Here is a 25,637-nt window from a genome sequence, read left to right on the forward strand (position 1 = left end):
CCAAACAACATTGTTGTAAACTTCTATATGGCAATATATTTTGCATTCATAATGGAACACACTAAAGTCATTACTTTAATGTTTCCATCCAAATATCTCTTTAGTCATAATAAAGAGATATTTGTTTATCTCTTCATTCATAAAGAAGAAACATCCAATGATGGATTAGATTCACAATCTAATACATTTACGCTTCCATTACGTTACTCTAATTCTTCCTCATTCTTTGAGGAATCTATCCTTTAGTATTTCTTAAATACTTAAGGATTCACTTGACAGTTGCCATGGTTCTGATCCTGGGCTTGCACTGATATCGTCTTGTACCGTTCTAGATACAACTCATATCAATGTCTTTCATACAATATGAAATACATAAATCACCTTTCCGCTTACGCATAAAGGATTATATTTACGCATTTATTTCTTTGGGAGTCAAAGGGTACGTTCCCTTTGAGAAGAGCAACATCTTAGTCTCACTAAAGTTGTCCTCTTGATTGAAGTTTATCATCATATGAGAAACTTCCTAGCATCTCTTGTCTATTATTAGGGATTGATATAATCAAATTATATCCTAAAATCTATCATTATAGATTTCCATCCCATGTCATCCCATGTATATAGACTATGTCTCCCATATACATTATATCTTCATATAATGTTTTAAAGTCATAACTTTAACGAAGAAGTATTCTTTTCATTTCCAAAATTAATATATCATATATATTTAAATTTTAGGAACATGATTAACTCCCATATACATTCTATCTTCATATAATGTATTAAAGTCATAACTTTAACGAAGAAGTATTCATTTCATTTCCAAAATTAATATATCATATATATTTTAAATTTTAGGAACATGATTTAACTCCCACTAATCTTTTGTAAACCTAGTAAACAAAAGATTCATTTACATCTTTATGAGAAATCAAACGATTTAATCCTTTTTCTCATAAGATGCTTATAGCTCCCACTAGCTTGCTAAGATTCATGATGGATGGATCTCTACAACTTACATGTCTTGTGATTTATAATTTTAGACATATATTATCAAGACTATCTTAACAATGGTTTCGGAAACCCATATTATGTCCAAATATTGAATCACCATTTAGTTGTAGCTAGCAATCTTCGAATTAATCGAAACCAAGACTATCTCAAAGATGGTTTCTTCAAAGTCAACCATTCTCTTTGATTGTAGTCGCCTTAAGCTACCAATTAGCTTATGAAGGTTTCATTATTTCGGGTCAAATGGTATTTTACCATTTCCTTGAGTATATATCATATATACATTCAATGTAGTCATAAGGATTTTCATTCTTATTTCTTTCGAATTAAGAGGTGCAACTCTATGACATAGTCATAAAGTTCAAACCATTCAACTGAGACGGTTTATAAATCCTTCTAGACTACCTTGGAGCTTGTGGTATAGGAACTAGGTTGTTATATTTGTTGATTATTATCTTGTCTCTCAAAGAACCCATTCTTTGAGTTCTATCTCTCATTCATTTGCGTTTAGGCAAATCATATTGTAGGATTACAATGAACTACCCAACAAAACAACATTTGTTAGTTGGTTTATAGAAGCGATATCCAAAAGTTAATTTAAGAATATCCCACAAGAATGTAATCAAACAAATATTGCTTATAAGCACACAACCCCAAATCTTAACATGCTTAAGATTTGTCTTTCTTTCCAACTACATCTTATGGAGTCATGAAAATTTTGGAAGATCTTCTAATTGACAATCATATTGTTTTAGAAGTATATATCCTATATATGGGTAATAGATAACATCTAACGAACTAAATCTTATTCAAGTTCGTTCTTCTCCTAATGGAGAAATTCATTATCTTATGATGCTTCTTTCCTTGATATCTTTCAAGGAAACTCATCTAAAGTGTTACTTTTCCTTGGATCAAATCTAAGGAGGTAAATACTTTAGACGTCTTACTCATCAACTTACATTTCTTGAATTCTTTGAAACCTTTTGCAAAGTATTCGGACTTGTGTTTATTCAAAATAAACTATAGTCCAACCGAGAGTGATCTTCGGTGAATGTCATACAACATGAGTAGTATTATGTTGTGGACAAGTGCCACTAACATCTAAGTGAATTAACCTCAACAACTTTGTGATTCTTTCTTCTTTCCAAAAGAATAAAGATTCAAACATTTCGCCTCTATACAACTTTAACAAGAAGGTATTGGATCCGGATCTAATGATCCAAAGCATCCATCTTTCACCAACTCGTAACTTATGGTTTTAGAGGTATCACAACTTAGTTAGGATTAGTCACTACCTTGCAACCCTTTTGGGTTTTAAGCATCATTATATTCTAAACAGTTAACACTACCATATCATCTCTACTATAGAGACAATCAATTAGATTACTATAATCCAATCATTCATTAATAAAGAACAATGTTTTGTCAAACAAAACATTCATCCATCTCTACTATAGTGACGGAATTAAATTCCTTAAAATTGGAATGTAAAGACAATCTTTGGTTTTTCCAATTTCTTTGGTGGTTCATATGAGGAAGTAAGTACTATCTGCTTTCACAGAGATCTATATTTTATTCACATTCTGAATGTGAAGCACCTTTTCTTCTCTCATATATCTTCTACTTCTTATTAGTCACACTTTTACAACGATTGTAAAATAAAGTTGCTAATATGGAATCATGCATTCAAGTAGAAGAACCAACTGTTTTGAACTATTCAAGAACATTTTACAACACCTTCGAAAGGTGTGTTCTTGACACTTGCAAGACATTTCTTGCAAATACCCCTTCCAATGTCCATCCTTTCATAAAGAAAGTTTGTTCCCTTGGAGTTATCTTTATCTTCTTTATTTGACTTTCACCTTTGACTACATTAGTCATGGTCCCTAAACTCCCACTATCTCTCTTGAAACTTATTTCAATTGTGTTATACACATCAAACATTTTGGAGAGCATGTGTTTATTGTTCACTACATAGTTTACAATAAACTTAGTGAACCATTAGGATAGGGATATAAAGGTGAAGTCATATCCTAGTTTCCGTCTCGTTAAGTGGTTTAACACTTCAACACTCAATGATTCAAAATCATCATAAGTCCATGTTGATGGACTATTTTTGTCAACCAACCATTATGTTCTAAACATAATTACAAACTTTCAAGAGTTGTTCAAGGCAACTCTCATTTCTTCATACAACAATTTGTAAGTGAAGAATCATGGCACATTAAGTGTCCATGCCCTTGTGCTTTCTTCTAAAGTTCCTTGTTCATGTAACAAAGAAACAAGCACTAATGTTTGTATTGATTAAGGGTTGTTCAAAGCAACTCTTATTTCTTCATACAACAATTTGTAATTGAAGAATTATGACATTAAAAGTGTTGTCCTCTTTATGATAGACCTTTTCTAACATATTCTTCTAATGATACATTATCAATAGGAAGATTGTGAGGATGAGACTACTTAGGTACATATACAATCCATTTAAGACAATCTTTGGGATTGTTGTACCAAGTCCGGAAACTAAAGCATTCGGCTTTTCTTTGTCAAGTTTTGGATAGCGTTTGCAAATATATTGCTAAACAAATACATAACGAATATAAATTGATTGATTTTAAGCCATTTGATCCGGGTCTTTAAATCAAATAGCACCACCCACTATTTTTGGCAAATTCCATATCCCTCATTGGAATTCGAGAGTTTTGGAGGAAACTCTTAGTAGGGTATGGGAGACTCACTACTACCAAGCCCACCTCAGAAGAAAATCATATTGGCTAGCGTTAATAATAATGAGAGAGTACGCTTACTCATTTGCATCTCTTGCAAGTACCCATCTAGTTTGGCCTCTAGAGAATGATGCCTCAGAAGAATATCATATTGGCACATTGCACTTAGTTAAGTCATTCCCACCATGCTAGTTCAAGTAGGGGTTCAAGAATGGCCTCAGAAGAATATCATATTGACCACACTCGTTGCCTACCTTTCACTTCATCATATGTGTATAGGCTTCTCCTGAATGTAAGCACATACTTTGCAACCCCAGAACTGGACGAATACGGTGTATGAGTCACAAACGATTGAAGCCCACCACGGTGGAAGGCCACGAAAGAGTGTTCAAAGCACTCTCACGCTTATCAACTTAATAATGGTTTGGTTGAGGGTTTTAGGTCTCATCACATATAAATATTCATTTTAATCTTTATTAAAACAATTTTGGTCCTATTACAACTATTGGTCCATTGGATTGTTTTAGTTGTATATAATACTCCCACTATGCTTATAAAACGGTTTTTAAAGCAAGAGTATATGATACTACTAACATAAACTTTGCATTCATTGATGGACTATATAGTTGCCTTAGGGCCTTAGGATGACTATGAACCTTTGTTTAGATTCAACACGAGCCTAGTGTTGAATCTCGGTCTAGGGATGGTGATTGATTTTAGTTACGCGTTTAATCACATTAAGGCGTGTTGTCTTAGGGGCGTTGGACCCAACTACTTCATTTTCATGCATATCAAATAAAGCAAGAAAGAAGTACTTCAAAGTAAAGGTGAGCTTATGCTCATTACAACATTTGCATAAAACAAATTATCTTAAAGTAAAGAAGGGCTTATGCCCTTTTACAACATTTGATCAAATCAAATTACAACCAAAATCTAATCTACACATTCCCAAGGTTCAAACAAATTTGAAACGGCCTTTCACATAGCTCAATTATATCAGGCTTAGGTTCATAATCATCTTTTAATTAATTAACACTTTAACTAATTAAATTGAATGCAACATTTTCATTTGGTTTTTGTATCCATAAAATTGATTTAAATGGAGCTAAATGAAATGAAAATCCAATTCTCATTTAAAGAGACAAAACAATTTTGTTCTCAACCTAATTTGGGCCAAAATGCAATTACCACAACCTTTGGGCAATATTGCAAAAACATAAACTTTTGGGGTCACTTTGTAAGAACACAAAAGTCCACTACTTCAGGTAATTACACTAGAACCCAAAATTTAAACAATGCAAAAACTTCATTAAAGGAGCAAAACAATTTGTCCTTTAGCGTTTTTGGACCTAAACGTAAAAACGTAAACTTTTGGGCCAAAGTGCAAATACACAAAAGTATCAAAACTTTATGTAATTGCATAAAAGCCCCAAAAGTACTCCCACTTGAGGGAGGGCCGGTTTTGGAGAAGGATTAGAGTGATGTGTGTGTTGATTTGTGAGTTTTGACATAAAGCAATCAAGTGGTGCAAGTGGTGTGTGTGAAAGGGAATTAATCCTTTCACACCCATCATAATATCTCTTACATCTCTTACACCATTTAAACAAATATCTAATGCAATTAAACATTTGAAAAACATAAAACATAAACTTTATGAAATAAATCAAAACTTTGAATCAAAACACAAAACTTTTTGTTCTTGGCAAAAATGTCAAGAACAATAAAGAACATTCATGAAAAACTCAAAAATTTCCATGAACATTTTTCACCCAAAAACATTCCAAAACCATTCAAACTTTAGGGAATAACATACAACCAAACTAGGGTACATAGGGGTTCCAAAAGTCACTTGAAAACACTTTTAACAAGTCAAACAAGAACCCAAAAATCCACCCTTTGGATTTGGCCGAAAATTCCCAAAATCATGGCACCAAATTTTAGCTCCAATATTCATGCTCATATGAACTACATCTACAACATTTGAGATGGCAAATTTTCTAACAAAATTTACATTCAAAGAAAAAAGAATAAAGCTTGTAACATATTACAACTTTTAAATCACAAACTATGAACTACAAAACCCAAAAGGATTCACCAACTACTAGACCTAGGCTCTGATACCACTTGAAGGATTATTTTGTGAGAACATGTTCATTTGAATAACATCATATAGCATGCAATTAACTATTAAAGGCGGAATCATGCTTGCATGCATTCAAAAACAAAACATCAACCATGAAATTCAAAGCCTAGTAGATTGGTGAACCAAGACTCAACTCAAAATCAAAGTGAGTTGAAATTTACCTTTGTAGATTCCTCTTTGCATAAGCAAAGGCTAATCACCCAAAGAGAGGGCCTTCATTCCTTGCATCTAAAATCTATGGATTTGGATGGATGAAAAGGTTTCTCCAAGTTCCCAAAATTGAGAACCTCTAAGTCTCCACACCAAGGAGAGATTGGAGAAGAAATGAGTGACCTTGGAGTAATAGTATGGCTAGATACCCCCTCCAAGGGGCCGGCCTCTTTAGAGAGAAAAGGAGAGACAAGTTCTCACCAATTTTCTCCAAAGGAAACCCTAATGAATTTTGGCTATAAAGTCATATTTATACCTTTATTCATTTGAGTGGCAAACTTATAATTAAAGCAAGTTCACTACCCTTCCTCTAAATGGCCGGCCATGGGGTTTTGTTTGGGCTTTTAGGCCTTTGTGAATTAAGTTGTCATACAACTTAAGTCAATGGACTTGACGTTCGAAGCCCATTGGGCCTTGAGGCCCAAAACTATCCCGAGGTCTTTAACGAACTTATTCGTTTGATTAATTAACATATTAATTAATCCTTGCCATAAATAATTAAACCATTTAATTATTCTTACTCATCTCCATTGTTTCTTCAATCTCCACCTTACACGGCACGTACTGATCTTAACGGACTGTCAATGCCCAATTAGCAATCCTATGATCAGGAACGTTTAGGATGTGTCTACGAAAGAATGGTCTCATGAATCTAACTTCTTTAGATTGCATTCTCCCAATCACATATTCCTTGGACTTATCGTTTAAGCATATAACATTTATATGAGACGGCTTAAAACAATAATATTTGCCCTTGATATTAAACTAGACTAGTTTAACATGTGAAATGTCCGTAAAGTATCATCAGATGATTGGTTTTAGGGCACATTTCCAACAGAATTCACACACATTTTCTCTACTCTCAAATTGGAAGAGAATTCATGCCACACCAAAGCCTTAAAGCCTCAAAACTCTAAAGCTCTCAAGCAAATCCCGAAGAATCAAGAAAGCCCTCTTTGTTCTTTGTCAAAATCCTCCTTCAAGATCAAGCCCCAACGGCCCTTGAAGAAAGTGTTCATCATTCATCAATCGTTCATCCAGGATCAAGCCCCGACAGCCCTTTGGATCAACAACATCAAATCTACCCATTACAAAGATAGAATCAGAGGCTAAATTTGTAAAAGAGATTGTAACCCCTAAATCATTAATACAAATATTATTTTGTACACGTATTCTTGTCTCGTTCATCGCAGGAATTTTTGTGTTTACAAAGACATCACGAACCATCGTCGCCTATGACCAATTATCAAATCACATCTCAGAGTTCATACCGATAAAATACACCATTTACATAAAACACATCCCTACGTAATTCTATTTGGGAGATCTACATCACAGATTTCTGATCCGTTGCTTTCAAAGATCCATATTATACCTCTAGGACAACATCCTAAAGTCCCATTACGATCCAACGGTCAAATCTCCGCCAATTGCCAAAACTAAGTGACGGTTAACCTTTTATTTTATGAACTTACAAATCAAATTCGGGAAGATCCGTAAGTCCAATTTCCAATTCGTAATTTTCTAATATCTTCAAATATTACGTAATATAATGTTTTAAAGTTCGGTGACGATCCAACGGTTGGATTATCGGTTGCTATACTAATCATGTGGTGGACCTTAATGGAACTAAGTTCAAATGATGGAATTTCATCAATCAGATTTCATAAATGCAACCAAGGTATTCAAATTTAGTCTAGGAAGGTCAGGGGACACCTCAGCCCACGCACTGCCACACGCGGCGCCGCAGGTGGCGGTTGACCGCCCCGACTCGCTGGAAAATTCAACTATTTCTAAAAATTCTCAAACTTCACAGAAATGAAGATCTCAATGAGTAGAGCAACTTTCATACCTGCCATGAAGTCCAAAAGTGGATGGAAGGTGGTCAACTTTGTCCACAAGGCCGGTTGATGCCTAAAGCTTCTCGGCGTCGATTCATCGTCCACGGTGGTCCAACGAGATAAAGGTTGGTTGGGATTTTCTCCTGGGATGATGGGCTACAAAGCCCAAGTGGTGGCATCGGCCATCGCCTTGCCGATTCGCCAGAATATTGAAAAGAGTAGCCGGAGCACCGTTGATTTTTTGTCGACTTTTGTGGTCTCAAACCGACACATACCATGGTTAATCAAGGTTGTTCTTGGATGGGTTTTGTAGAGGGGAATGAGAGCTTCAAGATGGCGTGGTGGCATCGAAAAACTCCATCGGAGTTGGCCAAAATCGGCCTTGGAAGATGGGTGGTCGCAATGGGTGTGGGTGCGGTTTTGGGGGAGCTGGGAGCTTCTCTCTCTCTCCTCTCCTCAATTTCTGATTGGTCCCCCCTTTCTTTTTCTCATTGGTCCCTCATTTTCTTTCTTAAATCTAATTGGTTACCACTCCCACAGGGTGGGAGTTTGAATTAATTTATAACTAAACTTTAAATTACCAATTTCGAACGTCCATAACTATACCATTATAATCCGGACTCGTAAATGGCTTTCGCCTAGGCGTTCATAGTGACGAGTATTACTTAAATACGCTAAAAGAATAGGCTATACGTTTCTCTAAACGAAGGTTAACGGAAGTCAAAGTGCTTGCCTCTAGGGCATTTTCATTAATTCACGCTCTTAAAATTTATAGGAACGTAACATTTGGGATGGGATGTCACACTAGTAGCGCGTTATATGTGTTTATTTGCTTAAGTTCCATAGGATGTCAAACAATGCAAATGCACTCAATAAAAAAAACTGTGTACCTTGACTCCCAATAAGCTTTTGATCTTTTGAGTACTGAATATTATGGTCCAAGCAGCAGATTAAATGTGTCTATTTGCTTAAGTTCCAATTAGTGTGAAACGCACGCTCGTTTGTTTTTTATTAATGAGGAAAACAATTCAAATGCACTCAAAATAGAAAAACTGTATAATTTTGACACTCAATAAACTATTGATCTTTTGAGTACACATTCTTATGATCCTATGGTGTCAAATGCTTAGTTTTTTTTAATTACTGCGGAAAACAGTCCAAATGCACTCAAAATTGAAAAACTGTATACTTTTGGCACCCAATAAGTTTTTGATCTTTTGAGTGCACATTCCCATGATCCAAGTAGAGCATTATATGTGTTTATTTCCTTGAGTACCAGTGGTTGTCAAACACATGCTCGTTTGTCTTTATTAATGCTAGAATGATCCAAATGCACTCAAAATAAAAAAAATTGGTTACTTCTGACACCCAATCAGCTTTTGATTTTTTGAGCACTCATTCTTATGGTCCTAGTAGCACATTATATGTGTTTATTTGCTTACTTTCCAAAGGGTGTGAAACACATGCTTATTTGTTTCCATTAATGCCGAAAATAGTCTAAATGTACTCAAAATAGAAAAACTATGTACTTTTCAGAAGAATTAAGCGTTTGATCTTTTGAGTGGTCATTGCTATGGTCCTAGTAGCGTATTATATGTGTTCATTCTCTTAAGCTCCATTTGGTGTCAAACGCATGCTTATTTGTTCTTATTAATGCGGAAAATAATCCAAATGCACTCAAAAAAGAAAAAAATGTATGCTTTTGACACCCAATAAGCTTTTGAACTTTTGAGTACACGTTCCTACAATACTATATGCATTTATTTGCTTATGTTCCTTTGGTTGTCAGATGCATGATCATTTGATTTTATTGATGAGAAAAACGGTCCAAATGCACTCAATATGCTTTTGATCTTTTGAGTGCACAATCTTGTGGTCCTAGAAGTGCTTTATATTTGTTTCTTTGCTTAAGTTCCAATTGGTGTCAAACACACACTCATTTTATTTTTATTAATCTAGAAAACAGTCCAAATGCACTCAAAATAGGAAAACTGTGTGCTTGTAACACCAAATAATCTTATAATCTTTTGAGTACACATTCGTATGGTTCTAGTAACACATTATATGTGACATGCTCGGATCCCGATGTCTGGGGGACAGCGAGATGGCCACATGTTGGCAAACACCCGATGGTGACGCAAGCCATTTAATGAATGCAAATGTCGAGAACATGTGAAACATACATATAAATTTCGCATGAACTACACAATGTAATATTCATATTCAAACCTTAGCAAAATAATATAATAATATTCAGCTGTCTATAAAATGATAATGATAATGCATGACATGTTCAGAGCATGCATCTAATTTAGAATACAAGCGGAAGGTGTGACCAAAAGTGCTATTACAAGTGATGTCAACGGCAGAGAGGATGGCACGATATCACTGGTAGGGGAATGCCTCGTAGCTCATATCGTATGCCTTATTCCTATGTCCTAAGGGAGCGCAAAACAAACATGAGTGGACCAAGTTGATATATAAGTAGTACTAACATAGTTATTCAACAACGTACTAACCCCAAAGTTTATGAAAACTCATATAGCATAATAAGTAATAGGTTTTTCGAAAACCCTAGCATGCCATAAAATCATAAAACATATATCATATAGTGTGCGTACTAGTGGTATCATATATCAGTATCTTAAGGTCGAAGCCACCAACCTACACCCGGCCAAAGCCAAGCCATTATAAGTATCTCCCGGCTGAAGCCACCAACCTACGCCTGGCCGAAGCTATATATAAGTATCTCCTGGCCGAAGCCATTAACCTACGCCCGGCCGAAGCCATATATAAGTATCATCGCCCATAGGCAAAACAATGACCACTAGATAAGCACAAAAATCATTGAACATATGATTTCCAAACATAATACATATATCTCACTGGGGCTCAGTAGCTCAAACATCATATCTTAAAAAATCTTCATAGTATATATTCATCAATCATATATACTACAAAGAATGTAAAATTGATAAAGCATGAATGTCATAAAGCATAAATCCAATTTACTTATAAACGTTTCATAAAACGTAATCAATAAATCATGCTTTTCATGTATGCATTTCTAATAGTAAAATATGCATTTTAGAAGGGGTCCACTCACAAATACTCCGTCGTCGAAGAGCTATGCGAAATTGGAATGACTGAAACGCCGCTAATAAACGCACCTAAGCACATAAAGGGTCCAATTAATAAAACTCTACCATAATGATTGAATTTTGGAAAACAGACGTCATAAACGGATTCGGGACATTGAAAAATATAAGGGGACTTCAGGTACCCCCATGCGCCGAGATAGGTTGCCCGAAAGTTGGCAAGAAAAGTCGCCAGCTGAGCACAGTACCTCCAGTGGAGGCGCGTGTGCTCCATGCGTCGGCCAAGGCAGTGTTGGAAATGTGCCCTAAAGCCAATCATATGATGATGCTTTACGGATATCTCACATGTTAAACTAATCTAGTTTAATATAAAGAACAAAGATTATTGTTTAAAGTCGTCTTATATAAATGTTATATGCTTAAATGATAAGTCCAAGGAATATGTAATTGGGAGAATGTGATCTACAGAAGTTAGATTCATGAAACGTTTTCTTTTTCCCTTTTTTTTTTATTTTTTTTTTATTTTGCAATTCCAACCCATGTTACCTTGGTACACTCCACTTTCTTAGTTTAAAGTTCAAACATTTTGTTTGTCTTCATTACTTTGGTATTCCTCAAGCTATAGGGAATGGCTATTATAGGGGGAAATGGGTAGAGTTTAGTGTGGGTGATGAAAGATATGGTTGTGTTTGGCTTCAAAATGGGTAATGTCTCACACAACAAAGGTAGTGAATTAGGCCATTTACTAGTTAAAACATGCACAGCCTAACATCGTCTCAATGAGTTCATTCATGGTTGATAATAAGCACAAGTATCCACAAAAGAGAATAACTCTTAGTATAGTATTCAATAAAAAATGAATAATGAGATCATCTGATATGAATTTGAAAGAAAAGGATATGGGTAGAAACAATTTAATCTCTTTGAAAGAAGCAAATATGCACAAAATTGCTCAAAAGGCAGTCTTCACTATCCCTCTTCTAAGGCTTGAACTAGTAACTTTTCACAAGTATTGTTAGAAATGAGAGCAATGGTATTATATAGCAGATACAACAACTTTCAAAGCATAGCCAAAGTTATGATTACAAGACTAAGTTAAACATGTACATTCCCACCATTATTTAATTGCAAATAGCTCTAATCATGACTCAAAAACTAAAAATTCAATACCACACACTTTGTGGCCGCTCTAAATCATTAGGCTGCTTGAATGGATTGAAAGACATACAATTGAAAACAAAATAAATTAAGTTAGTAAGCAAAACTAAAAGGAATTACAAAGTTGTTTAAGTGCAGTCCCCGACAACGGCGCCATTTTGTTTAAGTTCCTTTCGAGTGCAAATATAAGGATAGCATAGCGGCACAAGTAAGGGTGTCAAACTACAAGGACTGAGAAACGACTTAGTAAAACCTTTGACTCTTACAAATTAGCATTAGTTAGAGACTCCTATGACTTAAAATGGGGGGGTTCGAGTAATTTTGGAAACGAAATAAAGACAAAAAGAAAAGTGAAAAATTAGAACTATCTAAAAACAAACCTAAGACATGGAATAGGTTAGAAACATTTTTAGGACATAAATCTGACTTCAAATAAACAAGGGCCTTCCCCTAAACATTCCTAAATCAGTGATATGATCTTTTAACTTATCCTTTTCAAATGCACAACAAAGATGTTCACATATCTAGCATGGCATATAAATAGATTGTATGAATCCTCTCTTACTTTGCATGTTAGATGCATGGCATATACATAAAACTTATATTTGTAGGTGCAACCTAGCATGGCATATACTCAGATTTAGCACCTAGAAACTCATTAAGAACAAAGAGGATTATGAACATCACATGAACCCTAGAACATGACATTTATCCTAGAGCTTCATGGAATCAATTTACCTAATTAGTTCTGAACCTAACCACATGTTTCTAATGAATGAAAGAAGATATGGCAGTCATCCTTATCATTCTCAACAGAAAACTGATTCTAGCTTGCAAATGAAATTGATGAACTAAAATTGCTTTAGAACATTAATTCAATCATACCTAGGGCTTCAAAGCAGCCCTAAGTATCCATAAAAACAAAATACATAAAAAGTCAGGAAAGTTAGAACCTAGAAACTGCTCAAGGTTGAACACTCATGCTCTCTCTCTCCAGATTCTCTTTCTCCTTCTGATTCTGTGTTTTTTCTATTTTTTTTTTTCTCCTATTAAAAGGCTTAGGACATATCTAACATTTGACACATTTACATCCTTGAATTGACTCTCATTTATAGCTCATAACAACCAGGTTTTCGTATAGGAGTAACTGAAAACTAGCAGTTATCAGAATTTGTAACTGAACAGCTCTTCTTTATTTTGTCATAACTTCTTGTCGAAACCTCCAAATCACAAGTTGTCAAGACCATCCGAAAGAAGACTTCCAAGGATTTCCAACCATATATGGCCCATTTTCTAATTCAGTCTGAGCACTTCGGAGCAAAGCTCGTAAGTTGGCCGTTCTGCAATGGCCTTTTCTGGCGGATCTTGGGCCACTTGTTACAATATTCAAATAAGATGATTTCTTCAAGCCTTACTTTCATCCTAAAATACAATACAAACAACAAAATACCTTGTGATGCATAGAGATTTTAAGTCAAAAACCTATGTAAAAGCGGGCATAAAAGTATAACTTTATGCACTCAACAGTGGTTATAGAAAGGAAATTATAACTCATTCCCTAAAAAAGGGTTTTCTAGAGAGAAAAGAGAAAAACACAAAAGCTCTCTCTTCTCTTAGGAGGCCAGCCGTCCTAGGAAGAATGGACTAGCATCCATCTCTTCCTAGTCACTCATCTCTTCCTCAATACTCTCCTTGGTGTGGAAACTTAGAGGTTCCCTTTCTTGGGAACTTGGAGAATCCACTTCTTCATCCATATCCAAGAAGTCATGGAGCCAAGAAGCAAAGTTCCTCCATCCACATTCATGGAGCCAAGGAGCAAGGAGACTAAGGAAACAAGGCCTTCACATGGGTGAATATCCTTTGCTAAGTAAAGAGGTGTTTCAAAGGTATAAAAGTTTCTCAACTCCTTTTCTTTAAGATTTGAGTTGAGTCTTGGTTCACCACAACTACTAGGTGATGTGGTAGAAACTAACACACAAATTAAACTTTATAAATTATGCAATCGTAGTACGAGTAAGTAGGGATCGTTTTATTCAGGGGATTATAAGGGATGCTAATCAACACAAATTAAACTTAGAAAACTGAAAACTAAGTTAAACTAACAACAAAACAATGACTGGGGGGATTTTGGACGAATTTGATTAAAACAAAAGTAAATGGCAGCAAGTAAATTAAATTGTAAATGAAATATGGATGAAAGGATAGCTAAAGGATTCTTCTCCACACATGAATCATATGCATACAAATCAATTTCCAGTTATTCTTCCTATAAACCATGAATAACAATGCCCCAAATTAACTGTGAATAGCACTAATTAACTCTCAAAATTTCCTAAGTTCATTGAATTGGACTTAGTGACGCAACCAAATTATTCTTCTCAAGTTCCTTAACCATGAAAAGCATGATAGAGATACGTCTCAAAGATCATTAAGTTCTGTAAAAATCATAAGCATTGACAAAACATTCGTAACTATGAAAAGCATGATACCACTGCCAAGAATTTACTTAACTCAATCATGACTATTGACTTTTACTACTTACAAATATAAGTTCATAATGATTAGGTTAAATTCCCTTATATTCTAGCATCAAATCCCTGCATGCAAACTAAGTATGCATCCTTAATAAACATACAAGAATAAGTTATCTATAAAGCAGATAAGTAAATTGTATTTATGTTTTATGAAACAATAACTGGATATAATCAATTTATATGAAACATATGATCATGGCTTCAAATTCACCACTAGCTAAAAAGAAACTTAGTTACACATGTTCATCATAACTGAAAAGCAATCTAAAATAAACATTGAAACTTAAAACAAAGAGAGAAAGAACTCTGAAAATTTTAGCTACTTCAATGGATGAATGGTAAGTGTGGCACCCCTTTCAATGTTGCAAAACACTTCAGATATATATATATAGGGCACGTCTAGGGTTTTCTTTAGAGTGAATGAAAAGAGAGGAAAAATAGGTAATTAGAATTGTCTAATTCGTCCAGAATAAAAAGGGCAAGTAAACTTGGCTAAAAGGTAAGTTTTTGGGGTAAAAGAGGCTGGAAGATATTCCAAAGTGATCCCAGCAACTTAGCATTTATTTTGCACTTTTTTTTGTCTTATTTGGCACCTCCAAATTAGGCTAGATATCCCAATTCCTTTCCCATTCTATTCTTGGTCTTCTAACAAGCCAAATTCATGTTTGATTCTTTATTTGGACTTCATAAAAGTCACTAAACTTCTGTCCAACTATGATTCCTCTTTCTTGTGGAATTCCTTGCCTTCCAAGCCTTAACTTTAATTTCTCCATATTTTAGCACATGTTTAACACCTTTTAAACACCAAAATGTCTAGCTCATATGCTATCCACGCTTGCTATCCAATCCAAGTCCAAAACTGCTCCAAATTGCCCCATTTGACAATTTATTGTCCTTTTTACCAACTGGACCTACAATAATATGAAAATAACTTAAATTACTATAATAAATGGAAATTAACTAAGTAAATGCAAAGAAATAAGATAACAAAGTCGTATAAAGATGCTCCTATCACTAGGTCTTGAATTTCATGGGTAAAGTTTTGATTTTGAGTGCATACAAACATAATTCTGCCTTTAATTGTTAATTGCATGCATAGATGTTGTTCAAATGAACTTGTTTTCACAAATTATTCCTTTAAAGGATTCTTGGAAAATGTTGGAATAGGAGATTACCCTTGGTGGTATTATTCTCTTCTACTTTTACTGTACTTTACTTGTGTTTTGACATCATGTGTAAATTGGGTTCAATCCCGCTCACATGCTAACTCTTCCATTTAGGCACTTTAGGTTTAAACTTATTTACATTTTCCACCTCACTACACTTTATGACTTCGTCACCCTCTGGTTGTTTGTCAGCACAGCTCGATTCGGAGTCCAGTGGACATCTCGAGTTGGGATGTATCACGAACCGTGCAAGTGAAAGACCTAATTGAGAAATGCTCGCATGCAGTCACACTAAGTGAAACTAGTTTGGTTTTCACCACTCATTTAGTAGCACATGTATACCATTATTAAATTTAATTAATTATTTATATTTACGGTTTGGTTCTAGGTGGTTCTACTAACATGAAAATCGGAACCGAAACTGGTATGAATGGTTCGGTCTGGTTCTTGAACCTGTGTTGACTATTTTTTGTCAACACAATTTTTTACTATTTATTTTGTTACGATTCGATTCGGTTTTGCAGTTCCACGATTTTTATGCCCACCCCTAGTGTATCACATGGTAGTAACATGACTTAAATTGGCTGAAAATTGAATAGATAAGCTTCAAATCTAATACTAGGGATGTAATTGACATATTTTTATAATTCAATAACTGATTTTTCTGAAAGAAATAGTTTAGGAACTTAATTTTTACTCATGTGATAATTCAAAGACTAAATTAGTAGTTCACCTTAAGTCTTAATTTGGACATTAAACTTTTGGTGTTGTGTTAATGAATCGTGCACAATATTGTCAAGTCTTTCAATGCCAACCGTACGATTAAATAAACGGTTGAGATAGGATGCAAACCAACCCTGTTTCAGCAAAATAAGAAAACCCCTCATTTGGATCTTCAAAACTTCGACTCTGCATTCACCAAACCCCCTCTCATTTTTTTCGCGGACTCACCAAAACTCGAGCTAAACCGCGGGATATCGACCGGGTCAGACTCCCTATCGAATTGGGGATTTTTTTTTGCAGTTATGTAAAAAATTAGCTCAAGTCGATAATGTTGTGGCTAAATATTGCATTAATTGATTCATGGCTCATTTGAGTGTGGTTTTAAATTGACTGAAAAAAGGCAGTTGCATTTATTAAGGATTTATTCGAAAAATACTTTCACCAAAAGTGCTTTCAGTTATTTTGAAAGCATTTTCAGATGGGCAGTAACTTTTGTTTTCGTCAATTTAATACGATTGAATGTTTGCTTGTATATAATTATGCTTTTTGGTATTAGGATTATTGGGTAATTTGTTGTGTTTTTGTTGTTGGTTGTTTGTGTGTGTGTTTTTTTCTTTGCTTTCTTCAATTTAATACTATTCAATAATTGCTGTAGAATTTTGTTCGACTGCAGGAACTTGAACCATGGAAGAAGAAGATGATTATTCTGAGTATGTTCCAGTGGCGAAGCGACGAGCAATGGAGGCTCAGAAGATTCTTCAGCGCAAGGGGAAGTCATCCGGACTTGACGAAGAGTTGGAGAAATCAAAGCTTGCTGAAGCAAAACCTAGCCTTCTTGTAAAAGCATCACAGTTGAAGCGTGACGCTCCTGAGATTACTCCAACTGAGGAGATTTTGCAACAAGAGAAGGAAATGATCGAGCACTTATCAGATCGCAAAACCCTCATGTCAGTTCGTGAATTGGCAAAGGGAATCACTTACACGGAGCCTTTACTGACAGGTTGGAAGCCCCCATTGAATATAAGGCAGATGTCGAGCCAGCAATGTGATTTTATTAGAAAGCAGTGGCACATCATAGTTAGCGGTGATGATATTCCACCACCCATTAAGAATTTTAAGGATATGAGATTTCCTGAACCAATTCTGAAGATGTTGAAAACCAAGGGGATTGTTCAGCCAACCCCCATTCAGGTGCAAGGTCTTCCGGTGATTTTAGCAGGGAGAGACATGATTGGTATTGCGTTTACAGGTTCAGGAAAGACATTGGTTTTTGTGTTGCCATTGATTATGATAGCATTGCAGGAGGAGATTATGATGCCAATTAATCAAGGTGAAGGGCCTTTTGGATTAATTATTTGCCCATCAAGGGAGCTTGCAAGGCAGACTTATGAAGTGGTGGAAGAGTTTCTGCTTCCTATGAGAGAGGCTGGATATCCAGAAATAAGGCCTTTGCTTTGTATTGGTGGAGTGGATATGCGGTCGCAGTTGGAAATTGTGAAAAAAGGTGTCCATATAGTTGTTGCTACTCCTGGGAGGTTGAAGGATATGCTGGCAAAGAAAAAAATGAACCTCGATAGTTGCAGGTAAGGAATGCCATTATAAAACCTCTTACAAAGTCATTATCTTGAGGTTTTCCTTCTGCAATTCTATAAATGTTATGTATAGCTACTAGAATAATGATATTGAACAAACACTGCTTCTCGTGGGGCACATAACTGAATCCCTAATGATTTGATCTAATTTTAAATTTTTTGTAGTCCTTACCATGAAGCTCATACATTTATGCAATTGAATTATGAGGAGTTTATTTTTCGAGTGATTACCCAATGAAATTAACAATGCTTATGTTATTGGTTGTGGTCCATTAACAAGTGTTTGTGCATTTTCTTGCTTCTGCCTACACATTTATGCTTCAAACTTTTGATACAGTTGTGTTATTTGGCTTTTTTTACTTATTGAGGCATCCTAATTCCTAGGTTTAAATTAAGATTCTGGCTGTGAGCCCAATGTACACAATTTTTTTTTTGGAGAAACTTTTACTGAGCTTCGTAGACTTACGCTACTTTTACTTGCAGATATTTAACTTTGGACGAGGCTGATAGATTGGTAGATTTGGGCTTTGAGGATGACATAAGAGAAGTTTTTGACCACTTTAAAGCTCAACGACAAACACTCCTATTTTCAGCCACCATGCCCGCAAAAATTCAGAACTTTGCTAGAAGTGCTTTGGTAAAGCCTGTAACGGTAAATGTGGGAAGAGCTGGAGCAGCAAATCTTGATGTGATTCAAGAGGTTGAGTATGTGAAGCAAGAGGCCAAGATCGTTTACCTTCTTGAATGTCTACAAAAGACCCCACCTCCTGTTCTAATATTTTGTGAAAACAAAGCTGATGTGGACGATATTCATGAGTATCTTCTGTTAAAAGGAGTGGAAGCAGTGGCCATACATGGAGGGAAGGATCAGGAAGAGAGAGAGTATGCCATTTCTTCTTTTAAGGCAGGGAAGAAAGATGTTTTGGTTGCCACTGATGTTGCCTCAAAGGGTTTGGATTTTCCTGACATTCAACATGTCATTAATTATGACATGCCACCAGAAATTGAAAACTACGTCCACAGGATTGGACGAACAGGAAGATGTGGCAAGACTGGAATAGCAACAACTTTTATAAACAAGAATCAAACAGAAACGACACTTCTTGATTTGAAACACCTCCTGCAAGAGGCAAAACAAAGGATTCCACCCGTTTTGGCTGAGCTTAATGATCCAATGGAAGATGTGGATGCAATTACAAATGCAAGTGGGGTCAAGGGTTGTGCTTACTGTGGCGGTCTTGGTCATCGTATCAAAGATTGCCCCAAACTAGAGCAACAGAAAAGCATGGCAATTGCCAGCTCTAGGAGGGATTATTTTGGATCCGGTGGTTACAGAGGGGAAATATAAGATTTATGTATACCTCCTTCACCGTTCACTTTACAAGCTGATACAGGTCAAACTTTGATCCATTGTACTCTTTTTTGTTTATTTATGCATATAAGTACTTGAGCCTTTCCCTAGACATGAGGGGGAACTTTAATTTGTTAGTGCAAGGCATTTTTTCTGGATTATCTCATATGTCAGATGTACATATTTATATCTGATATTGGAAAGCATATCTATGAACACATTTGTGCATTTCTGTGAGCCTCTTTGATAGAAGAGTAAATGTTTAATATGCAGCTGTTAGAACAATTTAAATATAGATTATTATCTGTTTAATTATGATATAACAGTGAATATCTAGCCAAGAAAAGAACAGAATGGTTGTCTATAATAATAGAAAGGACATGCGAACACGGTGGTTACAAATACCTTCTGGGATTACATATTGATGGAATCATCCATCTAGTTTATAGACGCATCTAAGATTTCTGTTGACAAGAGATGGATGTATATCTTGGCGTAAAATATCTGACAAACTAGCTCCTATTCTTTCCTCCTGTTTATCCGTCAAATGCATCGAAATCAGTCAGCCAAACACTTCAGCATATGAGTTCTGAGAAATAATGAAACTTTGTTACAAACTTACAGTTAAAACCAAGAACTTATATTATGTTATCAGGATATAGCATAATTTACCTGTGAAGGGTAGATACTTGTGTTTCCATCGATAGACTCAATCTGAACCTGCTGACATTTCTCCTTCATCAACTTGTTTCTTTCTTCTGCAATATCCAAAATTTCGTGCTTCATAGTTTCAGTTTCTTCTTCAAGAACCGTCAGTCGGTCACCGAGTCGATTCTCTTTCCTTTCCCTATCCTTTGGTGCACAAACGTAGAACCATTGTCAATTCCTTCCTCACTCTTGCACGCTTGATTCTTGTAAGCTCCTTCGGTGTAATAATTTCCATTGTAGAAATTACTTGAGGTATTGTGCAGGCAATATGAATCTCAGTATAATGCTTTCCTTGGAATTATTAGAATTTGACAATAATATTAGGGCATGCGATTTCTGACCACATTCTCCATAGGGCTCTCTTATCTCTTCCTTCTCCGAGATCGGGTTATGGAAGGGAGAAGAAAGAACCGAGAAGAAAGTGATGGGGAGGAGTTGGTTAAAGAAGATGCTTTTGCTTCACTTGTAAGAAAAGATGGTGGTGTTTGGAGTGTTTTATGACCTATCGATGCGTACGTGAGAATTGCAATACTGAAAGAGAGAGGGAGGAAGTTGCAAAGCAGTTGCAGAGTGTCCTTTTTCTCTAAATTTGCCCTCCATTCTTATTGGGAGGAAATGTCAGCAAAATCCAAGCGTAAGTTCTAAGCAGAGGCTACCCTTTGGTTTTTTTATGCTCAATTTTCTAGTGAAGTATCAACATTCGATTTTGAAATCAAATCAATTTATGTTTGAGGGTCTCATCGTCATTGCTCGTTAAACGTGCAAATGTGGTACCTTTTTCTACGCTACATAGAAGCCACACTATGTACCATTACGATCGATCCATCTGGGGCAACTGGTTGTCGTTTTGAGATTGCAAAGCATTGATTAAGGAGAAGTGAAAACTCCATGACGACAATGTTTCCACTCTATGTTTTATTGAATTTCGAAACAGGGAATAAGAAGTCGACTGACTTTCATCTAATTTGTGGCGCAGGGAAAGTCTACCCTCCACTTCAAACTTCACCTTCAATTGGTACAACAAGAGGAAAATCGAACCATGAGAAAACCACTAAGTCGATTGGCACTGATAAGTGAATTTTATATTATATATTTAACCCTGTTCTTAGTATATTTTGGTTCATATTTTGGAAGAATTTTGATACTTGGAATTGTATTTCTAATATAGGACTTTCGACTTCCTCTGGAGCAAAACGTGGTCAAATTGACGAATTTTGGAGTAATTCCAATGGGAGACGTTCGTGAGTCACTTGGGTTGATTGTATCAAAATATCAGATTTTTCCATCAAGCGGTTATTTTCTGGCAATAAAATAAAGGAGCAATGTGCATTGCTGGAATAGTGACATTTTGGGCTTGAATTGCGTTTTCGGAGCCCAAGATGACCTCGGATGGGTTCGTGGCCTTCTGCAGATGTGTTCAAAACGTCTTGATTTTCAAAACAAGCTATCATGGGCCGGATTTGGAGGATATCTGAGACTAAAACGTGGCTGTACAGTTACCTGGCAGATTCTCCTAGTTTAATTAGGACTTTATTTTCTAAGACATTTTATTATTATTTAATTTCGTAGTTGGAATAAGAGACTTATGTTTTAGGGTTTGTGCGATGGATTAGCAAATATATTGCTTGGCCGTCTATAGTTTTTCTCTACGCTTATTATTACGCAACTTCAGAGACAAAGAACTTTGCTAGGGTTCTTGGAGATTTTATACTTTAAGGTGTTTTCATTCCTTTTTCTTCTTAATAATATTTTCTATGATTTCAATTATGAATATGCGTAACTAATTCCTTTTGCTAGGGTGAAGCCTTGAGCCTTAGCATAAATATGTAATTTTTATTTAATTGCTTATGATTGATTGCATACACACTTTGAATTATTGATCACTATTTTAAACTATCTAATTGTCTTGATAATTGGCCACCGTTAGGATGTTTAGACAAGTGATTGGATGCAATTCGGTTAGAATATCACCGGAGGATTGAGTATTGCTTCTTGTGATTGATAATTGTAATTTCATCTAAGGCGAATATTACGCTCTTAGGGGTTGCATGGTTATTCAAAAGGTTTTCATAAAACTTAATGAGTCTTGCATGTTCATATTTGATCTGAATATTACAGACGGATTGCACGTTAGATATACGTTCTTGCTTGAATATCACGAGGAGAATATATATTAGGAAAACCTAACCTTCAAAATGGCATGTGTAAATCATGAGTAATTGGTAGAAATTCGTAGGATTGCTAGGTGATGGTAGAACCCTAGTGCTATTATAAATTGGTATTTAAAACTCTTTTCTTTTGTCATATTAGTTTTTAATTAAAATTCGTTTTTAATATTGCCCACTTTCATAATCTCTTTTCTCAAGTCATTAATTCTAAGTAGTTGATTAGGAATTGTTTTTACATAAATTATTAAAATAGTCCTTAAGGAGAACGACCTTGCATGAGCATCTATACTACAACATCCTTGTATTCTTGCAAGTATTTCATGTGATTTTGACTCTATTTGCATAGAGGTGGCAAAATAGCTACCAAGAAATTACCCCCAGACTTAGCTTTTTGCTTGTCCTCAAGCAAAATAAAACTAGAAAACAAAAATAAAAACTAACAAACTAGACACTTAACTAAAACTTAGCTAAAACAAAATTCTCACTTTCAAGTTGCAATCCATAGAAAATGTTAAAAATCATAACATCTTTTCATAAGTTCCAACCAATCCCACCACAGAGTCTAAGCCATTTAGAATCAATTAGAAAAGAATTCATAAACTTCTTTTGGTGTAAGTGAACCAACATAGTTAAGGAAATTCGACCAAAACTCTTACCTCTCATCCCTTTATTCATACTTCACACACTAACTTCACACACTAACTTCACATATATTTTTTTTCTTTCTCTTCTTTTCGACTCTTTCATAATAAATATTTTTTCTACTTTTTTTTTTGTCTTTTTTTTTTTCAATAACAGTAGTGGTCGTGCAATGTCGGTTCACTTAAGCTTTCGATCCAACCCATGTAGCGAGCTTTAGGTCAATGACTCCCAAACCACTAGGGCTTTAGGGCACTAGGTGTAGAACACCCCTAAAGACTTATTAACCCGAGCTGGAAAGGCTACGAAACCAACTGACCACCTTGCCCCATGCCAAAACTCTATCGTTTAACGCGAGAATCACTGCTGATTAGGTAGGACTGGCCCGGTTACAAGGCAAAACCTCGGGTGAGACAATTATTACTTTATTCACAATAATAACTGACTTTACGTAAAACAAAAATTAAAAATAAACTTAGACAAAAAGCAAGTGTTTCAATCTCACTCCCCACAAACCATGTTAATGTGATGTGCAAATTTCAAAGTATAATTTATGAATTAGTGTCTAAACAACGATAAATAGAAAAGAATCTACTGTGAGATTAATCTTCACCCTGTCCATTTGTTCTAACGTTTAAAATAATCTATGGATATTAACTTAAAAACGAAAAAATTTAACTGACACAAAAACAAAAATCCTAAAATTTTACTTTCCCACCCCCAAACTTATTTCACACTTTGTCCTCAAGGTGTGGAAAATAAATAGAAACTAAGAAAAACAAAAAGAAAAACTAGAAAAGATAAAACAAAAGTCGAGACCAAATAAACTAAAAGAAAAAAGAAAATAGAAAAGAAACAAAGAAATTAAAATAAACAAATGATAGAACAAATAGAAAAGAAGGAAAAGAATCACCTGATTCAAAAATAGGACCTGGGGCCATGTGAAAGGCGTTGGAAACATAATAGAAAAATGATACAAAAATGCGCTAAGTGCTGGGAACGAACTTATGACCAGGAGCTTTGTGAAGACATGCGGACCAACACGAACAAGTCCACACTTGTGTCAAACATGAGCAACAGCTGCTATAGAAACAGGTTCAACAGTCTTCATTTGTCATTTTAAGAAAAAAAAAAAAAAAACCCTAGAAGCTGCTACCCTATTTCCCTTTCCTCGAGCCCAAAGCCCCAAACGACTCTCTGTCTCCCATTTTGAAAAATGTCCTTGTCGAAACAAACATGACAGGCCACATGTCACGCATCCATATGATTAATTCCATAGGATTCTAAAAGGAAGGCTCAAATGCACCCATTGCTCTCCATTCTGATTTTTTTATATTTTATTTTTAAGAAACTCCAGCCCTTTCTCACTAAAAACCCAAACGCACATCCATATCATAATTAGGTCTCCCATTTTCATCAGTCCACTATCTCTGTTTCACTCAGACCCCATATCGCTCTAAAATGAAAATTAGCTCTCCTTCTCTCTCAACCCTTGTAGCTCTCTCATTTTTCTAATCTTCTCTGCCTACAACTGAACAACATACCCCTGCCGTGTTTCAATAGCCCATCCATGGTAGAAATCGGAAAAACTAAAAGCCAAAGGTAAAATCATCCTCCAATCTTCTGGTTTCATTGTCAGATTTATTTGTTTTAGAGAAATAGAACAAGATCTAACACATGCATGTGGTTGTATCTGTTTGAGGACCCCCAATCGTTGCAAATCTGAACTAAGCGACACCACTCGCTTGTCTCTGCTAAAACCCGAAATCAACCAGCTTATGCCATGAAAATGTGAAGGTAAACACAAAAGACATCGCGGACCCGAGTCATGCGGAGGTAAAAATTCTTGTCTCCACCAGTGATGACCCCCAAATGCAAAAATGAGGCCTCATTTACCCCCAAACTTAAATACCGGCATTCGTGGAACTTTCGAATTTAAAAGCGATAGATCCCAATAGTACCCCACATTTGATGATATATGAACATTTCCACTGTGTAACTCATACATGTAATTGTTGTGTTGCAGGAATGATCCAGATTGGCAAAGACACATTTGGCTGACCAAACTATCAGCCTACAAGGAAGAATGGCCGCGTAGCAAAATAGAAAGGTATAACATCCCATCCCTGCTTGTGTATTACAGATGGGGTTGATGTTGATGTAGCTAGACGTCGCAGAAGCTTGGTGGTCAGATTACCGGTTCCTTCAGAGTTAGTGACCTGCGTGCACTTTTTTCTTCCACAGTCCGTGTTAGCCTTGCGATCGCTTCATTCATTTGAGCCAGCTACTCATCGATTAAAGTTGCTCCGATGCTCATGACTTGCATGGCTGAGCTGCTGCTTAAGTCGGCATCAGAAAGCATGGAATCGGAGTACTTCTTCGAACTTTCCTCCCTTGGTGCTCGTAGCGAGGCCAGGGTGATCACAGGCTCGTGCCTCTGGTGCTCTTGCTCTATCGGCAGAGTTGATGTAGGGGTGGAAGAAGCAGCAGAAAGAGCTCTTGCTTTGCTTCGGGTTATGATGCCCAAAGTGATACCACTTGCGGTGAGGACGCTTTGGTTTTTCGTATTGGTTGC

The 25,637-nt window shown here is 35.8% G+C and overlaps 1 protein-coding gene and 1 long non-coding RNA gene across 5 annotated transcripts; one reads left to right on the forward strand and one right to left on the reverse strand.

Moving 5' to 3' along the window:
• Positions 1-16,744: 16,744 nt before the first annotated feature.
• LOC103443870 (DEAD-box ATP-dependent RNA helicase 35) lies at positions 16,745-19,775 on the forward strand. 4 transcript variants are annotated; one of them, XM_008382764.4, is made up of 3 exons: positions 16,745-16,866; positions 17,278-18,187; positions 18,680-19,775. In XM_008382764.4, exons 2-3 carry the CDS (start codon positions 17,289-17,291, stop codon positions 19,542-19,544), a joined length of 1,764 nt encoding a protein of 587 aa, XP_008380986.1. In that variant the 5' UTR covers positions 16,745-16,866; positions 17,278-17,288; the 3' UTR covers positions 19,545-19,775. The 4 variants fall into 4 exon arrangements, with proteins under 4 accessions (XP_008380986.1, XP_008380987.1, XP_017190142.1 ...); XM_008382765.4 differs by having other exon boundaries at positions 16,775-16,903; XM_017334653.3 differs by lacking the exon at positions 16,745-16,866 and adding an exon at positions 16,983-17,169.
• On the reverse strand, positions 19,776-20,717 carry LOC103443869 (uncharacterized). The gene is made up of 2 exons (XR_530566.4): positions 20,220-20,717; positions 19,776-20,136 (listed from the first exon to the last, which is right to left on the reverse strand). It is a non-coding gene; the product is annotated as an uncharacterized lncRNA (long non-coding RNA).
• Positions 20,718-25,637: the final 4,920 nt, after the last annotated feature.

This window comes from Malus domestica, chromosome 09, assembly GCF_042453785.1.
Source record: "Malus domestica chromosome 09, GDT2T_hap1".
Classification (NCBI taxonomy): Eukaryota; Viridiplantae; Streptophyta; class Magnoliopsida; order Rosales; family Rosaceae; genus Malus; species Malus domestica.